Source organism: Nicotiana sylvestris, chromosome 10, assembly GCF_000393655.2.
Source record: "Nicotiana sylvestris chromosome 10, ASM39365v2, whole genome shotgun sequence".
Classification (NCBI taxonomy): domain Eukaryota; kingdom Viridiplantae; phylum Streptophyta; class Magnoliopsida; order Solanales; family Solanaceae; genus Nicotiana; species Nicotiana sylvestris.
The window spans coordinates 142,998,322-143,005,122 of NC_091066.1; the positions used below are offsets into that span (position 1 = coordinate 142,998,322).

Consider the following 6,801-nt stretch of genomic DNA (forward strand, 5'->3'; position numbering starts at 1 on the left):
ATACTTAGGAAGTAATACCTTCTTATGCACATGTTCCCCCTGCTGAATAGCTTGCTCTTTCATGATAGCTCTCCTAAAGTTGACATCACAGACACCTTTGACTGAGGACATTCCTTCACATGGAATTTTGAGAACCTTTCCCAATGTTGAAGTATCGAGTACAATGTCTACTCCATTTACTAACGCACAAATGTGATCCCCCTCAACAGTGAAGAGAGATGCATAGAAATTTTGTACCGCATCTTCGTACACCAGAGGAATGCTCCCGTGAAACAAGTGCTTCCATTGCTGAAATTCCATTATCTCTGAAATTTGTCTCATACTGGCCATCTCTAAAATTGCTAGGTCAAACGTACGACCCCACAAGACTTTGTGGGTTCTTAATCTCTCCTGTCAAGGACCACTGTCACTAGGCATGGTCCTCAGAGGACCAGGTTCCCTTACAGTTTCCCGTTTTCATTTTCTAGATCCTTCAACTGACTTTCTTTTCCAACTTACTAGCCGCATAGTGTAATCTTCAGACATGGCTTGCTCAGTTGGACTTTTCTTAGACTTGTTGTTGCCCTTCACAGATACACCATTTTGTTTCTCAATAGCTTCATCGGAAGCTTCATCAACAGAGTTTTGAGTTTTTATAGATTTTTTCACTAAGGAACCAGGTTCCTTTAGAGCATTTTTGTCAACCCCACCTACTGGAATGCTCTTGTTAGTAACAGAATCCCCTTGATTCATCAACCTTTTTTTTCTTGTCTTGACACTCCTCCTACCTTTCTGCAATGTAGACTCAAAGCCCTCTTTCTGCTGCGACCTAATAGTGGGTGACTTGGAGGAGGATTCTAAGAGCTTAGGATAATCAGTAGGTGCAGGAGTGGGTTTGCCTGGAAGAGAATCAGGTTCTTCAGCAGGTTTTTCTAGGAACGTCTCAAGAGCCAAAGACTCGAGGAGTATTATGGTTCTTACATCGCCTAGGAATGGAGTTTCTTCTCCCTGATACTCAGACAAGAGATATGCTCCTTCACTCATCAGACTCTCAATAGTGATAGCCATGATGTTATGCGTTACTTCCTTTTCTGGTGACTTTGTGAGAGTCACTAAGTCCAAAATGGAGGAGTTCAGATACTGATCGGGATCATCATCAGAGACCTCTGACACTTGAGAGGTAAAACCTCCTGAGTGTTCTTTGATGATATCAGAGAAATGACGAGACATAGGGTTTTCAATACATGGAAGGGGAGCAGGGTTTGTCAGAAAAGGAAAAACTATAGGAAAAGAGGAGGAACCAGGTATGGATATAGTAGTATTGGAAGGAGTGGAATAGTGAATTTCTGGGGATGATTTTAAGGATGATAGGGAAGTAGGAGTGGTGTTAATGGTGTGAGAAGGAAGCAATCGTTCGATTTCCATTATAGGAGTATTTGGTAGGTAAGTAGAATGAGAGAGAGAGAGAGAGAGAGATATGAAGAGAGGATCACAGAGATACAGAAGAGATGAAGGTTCATGACTTACTGTGAGGGAGAAAGAAAGTTTTATTGGAAGAAGGGCTAATGATGAGAATAGAGAGAAATGGGTTTTGAATAGTTCTGAAAACGGCGGTAGGTTTGTGGGAAAACGTTATCATGCAGAGGGGATGAAGGGATTTGAAAGACAAGACATGACATACAGACTTTGAAAAGTTTGATGATGTGGCAGTTGAGTTAATTTTGTTAACTTTTATTAGAAGGCATGCAGAACAAGCACATTACTACTAACCTGTGGTACAAGAACCTGATGCCCGAACAATTTTTTAAAAAAGATTTTAGCAGCTCTTCTTTCGCAGTTCATAACTGTACCTTTAGCTTCTATGATCGTCATGCGTGTTTACCTGCAACGGTATCGATATGAGTTAGGCTTGGCCAGAAAACACTTTAGCTAATTTTACATGAAGGTGTTTTACATAGCCAACTGATGGAGAATCAGGTTCTCCATTAGATTTTAATAACCCTAGCTTCACCTTGTTTCTTCCAAAATGTTCCCTTCTCAAGGTTTTGGTAAAGATATCAAGAATTTGGTCTTCTTTGTTGCAAGACTTTCCACAGATCAACCCTTTCTCCACATTGACCCTTAGAAGATAATGCTACACCTCAGTGTGCTTAGTCCTCTTGTTTAGAACTGGATAGAGAAGGTATACCATCAAAAAATACCCCAAAATCTTCCAGTTGATGCTTAATTGATAGGGTTTTAGCACAGCAGGATGTTGTCGCTACATATTCTACTTCAGTTGTTGATGAAGACATTGAGTTTTGCTTCCTTGTGCCCCAAAAGATGAGACATGATCATGGAAAGTGAACCATTCTAGAAGTGCTTTTCCTGTCCACAAGATAACCTGCATAGTTAACATCAGCATACCCAATAAGGTTAAAATTGTCACCTGAGGGGTACTACAGGACCAGGTCCTGTGTTCCCTTAAGGTATCTCAAACTTCTTTTGGCAGCCTTCGAGTAGGATTCCTTGGGACTTGATTTTGGATTCTATTCTGGAATGGAAATACCGAAGGGACTAGGGAATTTTTTTGAATTTTTGATTCTTGTCTAAATCAAAAATGAAGGGGAGTGATTATGTTATCAGGTAGATGGGAGCTTTTGTGTTTTCAGTTTAGGACTAATGTTTGATTGGTAGAGGAACTTGGTAGATTAATTGGATTTCCCTGCACTCCTTGTTCTGTTACTGTGGAGTGTTTTGCACTGCATCTCCACTCTTTCTTCTGCTTCAGTGGTAGAAATTGAAGTACCAGGTTCCTTATGAGAAGTGGAAGAGGATATTGCATTGTCCTTCACCAGTCTCCTTCATCTTACTCATCATATCAGCCTTCCCATTTGAAACCTCAGATATTTCCCAGAGACCAGAGATGGTTCATTATATTAATCATCATTGTTTCCTCCTTTGTTAGAGGAAGGTGTCTCGTTGAATAGCACATGAACACTTTCTTCCATCCAGTGTGTCCTTTTGTTGTAGGTTTTGTGGCCTTTGCTTTGTGGGGAGTATCCCAGAAGGATTCTTTTATCACCTTTTGCATTAAACTTCCCAAGCTGGTCCTTCCTATTTTTGAGAACATGGCATTTTCATTCAAAAGGTTCTTAGATGAGATGTCTTTGGTTTTCTTCCATTTGGCAGCTCATAGTGGGTTTTGTTCAGGAGGGAGCTGATCATACACCTGTTCACCAAGTAGCAAGCAGTGTTTATTGCTTTTGCCCAGAAATTTTTGGCGATTCCACTATCGATGAGCATTTTCCATGCCATGTCTTCCATAGTTTTGTTCTTTCCCTCAGCAACACCATTTTGCTGTGGAGTCCTTGGTGCTGAGAAGTTGTGTGTGATTACATTTTTGTTACAAGATCATCAAATATGGCGTTGTCAAATTCTGTCCCGTGGTTGGATCTGATGCATACTACCTTCAATTTTATCTTCACTTGGATCTTTTTGATAAAGTCCATAAATACCTCGAAAGTCTCACCCTGGTTCTAAGAACCAGTTTCCAGGTGAATCTTGAATTTGGAAGACCACAAATCAGGTCCTTCTGAATTAATTTATTCAAAAGTGAGAAGCTTTCATGACCCAATCTTCCATGCCAAAGTTCTGCGTCATCATCAACTAACTTCAAGCATCTCATATCACTAGCTTGTAGAGATTCAAAGTTAGCAACGTTGATGTTCTTGTTTCTTTTGGCCACTAAGACCATTTTTTCAGTTACTAGATTGGTAACTGTGCACACTTTTGATAAGAACTCTACTTTGTTCCCTTTATCCCAGATTTGAGAAACACTCAGGAGACTGTACTTCAGGCCATCCACATAGTACGCATTCTCAATTGAGTGTCAAAGAGACTTTCCAACTTTTCCAACACTGAGAATGTACCCCCTCCTTTATTCAAAGGATACATTCCCTTCCTGCAAGGCTTTCAGTGAGAAGAAAACCATGGTGCTTCCAGTCACGTGCTTTGAGCATCCACTGTCCATGGTCCATTGCAGTCCGCTTCCTCTCATTATTCCCTGCACATGCATATTATGGGTTAGATTTAGGAACCCAAACTAGTTTGGGTCCCTTGTTATGATAAAATGGATGGATAAGGTCTTTTCTAGTCTATGCAGGCAACATTCGTTTCTTGTGAGTGGTACCTGGTCCATTATTAGTAGTCACTTTGTTAGTAAACACTTTGTTTTTCTAAACAGATTGAACCCTAGCCTGGCAATTTTCTTTAAAATGCCCATTGTTCCCATAGTGGGTACACAGTGAGTTATCAGGAATAGTAACGTACTTACTGTGACGGTTGTAAGGAGTTTTCTACCTTTGGAACCTGATTCCCTGCTTGTTTCCTATTGTTGAAATACATGGCAGTGACAGCATCTGAGGACCAGGTCCACTTCAGAGATTTCTCAAGATCAATTTTTACTTTCTCCAATTCAGCTTGAAGTTGCCGATTTTTCTCAAGTTTACCACATAGACTAGTTTTCACATCAATTAATTCCTTTTCAAGCTTAATGTGTATATCACTAGCTACTTCCTTCCCTTTCCCAAGAGTCACAGTCCTATGTTCTCTATTGAGTCCCTTAATGGTTTCCTCTAGGTTAGTGATTATCACTAAAAATCATCTCTCTCTTGCTCAGTAGTTGTAATTTTTTCTTCTAGAGTGTGTTTCTCATTGTTAAGACCTTCTATTGTTTTCTTCAAGTCAACAATCACTACCATCAGGTCATCTCTCTCATTTTCTACACTAGTTATTTTTTTATTCAGAACTTCCTTTTCTTTTTCAAGATTAGCTATGGTCTCATTTAGGTCCACTACACAGACCACCAGATCATCTCTAGATTGTTCAGTTTCTCCTAGTTCTATGGTAAGGATCTCCTTATCATTATCAAGGCTATAATAAATATCAATTAGAACATTTGCTAACGATCTTAACTTCTTAGAAGAGTATGATTTCAGATTTTTCTGAACATCCCTGAAATTTACCTCATCATCTTCATCATCTTCATCATCATCAGACTGAGCTATCAATGCAAACAGTGAGTCATACTTCGTTGCTTTAGTTTCCACTGTCATCATGGAACTATTTTCTGCATCTGGTTCCCTTTCTGATTCACTGGAGGAGTCTCCCCAAGCAGCAAGAGCCTGTTTCACAATATTGTCACTTGCACTTTTTCGACTGAATCGTTTGTCTGGAACCAGGTTCTTTTTTATTGCTTTGTCAGGGTTTTGTTTGTATTGCTCCTGTTTCACAAGTGGACAGTCTTTGATGAAATGCCCTGGCTTTCCGCACCTATGACAGAGATCATTGTTCCTTGCCTTACTTGAACTGCCCCTATTTGGTATACCACCATTCCTTCAAACTATCTTTTGAAATCTTTTAGTAAGATATGCCATATCACTATCTTTTTCACTTGAGTCACTACTTTCAGCCTTGAGTACTAGGTTCTTTTCCTTATTTGGCTCTCTCCTTTCACTGTCTTTCTTTATTTTCATCTCGTATGTCTTCAGATTACTAATCAGCTCATCCATGGTTAGAGTTTGTAGATCTTTAACTTCAGTGATGGCATTTACCTTACTTTCCCAAGAACTAGGTAGAATACTGAGGATTTTCCTTACAAGCTTGTTTCTGGGAATAAAATCTCCAAGTGAATGAAGCTCATTTATGATGGATTTGAATCTGGTATGCATATCCTATATAGACTCATCATCTTTCATCCTGAAGAGCTCATACTCTGTGGTGAGCATGTCAATCTTGGACTGTTTAAACTGAGCAGTTCCTTCGTGTGCGGTTTGCAACGCTTCCCATATTTCTTTGGCAGTGTCACAAGCTAAGAATCTGTTGTACTCAACGGGTCCTATACTACATACCAAGATTTTCTTGGCGCGATAGTTCTTTTCTACAACTTTTCTGTCAATATCACTGTACTCCTTTCTGTCTTTCGGCACCGTTGGTCCAGTTTCTTCAAGCTTCTTCATAGGAACATGTGGACCATCACAGATGATGTCCCACAATTCTAAATCTTTGGCCATTATAAAATCATGCATGTGAGTCTTCCACCAGCTATAGTACTGACCATTGAATCTAGGAGGTCTGTAAGTTGATTGTCCTTCCTTAAAGTTGGGTGGAGCAGCCATTGAGATCCTTTCTAGATGCTAACCTTTAAGTAAGAACCGCTCTGATACCAATTGTTAGCTTATATGAGTCCACCAAACTATAGAGCACCTGATCCTTTATGAGTTTCTACTAAGAATACTTATGAAGCAGTAAGTAAAAGAGACAAGGAATTTTTACGTGGAAAAATCCCACACAAGAGGACAAAAACCACGACCTACACTTATAGGCTTTCAACTTCACTAACTTGTAATCTCAGTATTACAAGCCACTTTGTAATAACTCTATTACAAAGACTTCAACTTAACTAACTTGTGATACTCTTACCACAAAACACTTTGTAACTCTCTAGTTACAAAGACTTTAAACTTATGACTAAATCTAGTCACAACATAAACTAAGAAAGTTTACGGATTTTGGGTTTCCTAAATAATAGCTTCTAAGAAAGCAAGATAGGAGTTACAATGAAGAATAAATAACAAGATTACAACTCAACTACGGATACACATACACTCATTGTGAAACTGATCCTTTAGTGGAGATGTTTTCTTGTTCTTGACACACTATTGATACCCAATTTTTCCTTGTATATTTTTATATGCAAAATACTTTCAAAATAGTATGTATATGCATATATAAGTATTTCCCAAGGTTTTTCTATTTTTCTCTTAATTTTTATAGATTTTT

The 6,801-nt window shown here is 39.0% G+C and overlaps 1 protein-coding gene across 1 annotated transcript; it reads right to left on the minus strand.

Moving 5' to 3' along the window:
• Positions 1 to 5,693: 5,693 nt before the first annotated feature.
• LOC138880058 (uncharacterized) lies at positions 5,694 to 6,137 on the minus strand. The gene has a single exon (XM_070159709.1). It carries the CDS (start codon positions 6,135 to 6,137, stop codon positions 5,694 to 5,696), a length of 444 nt encoding a protein of 147 aa, XP_070015810.1.
• Between the last annotated feature and the right edge of the window lie 664 nt (positions 6,138 to 6,801).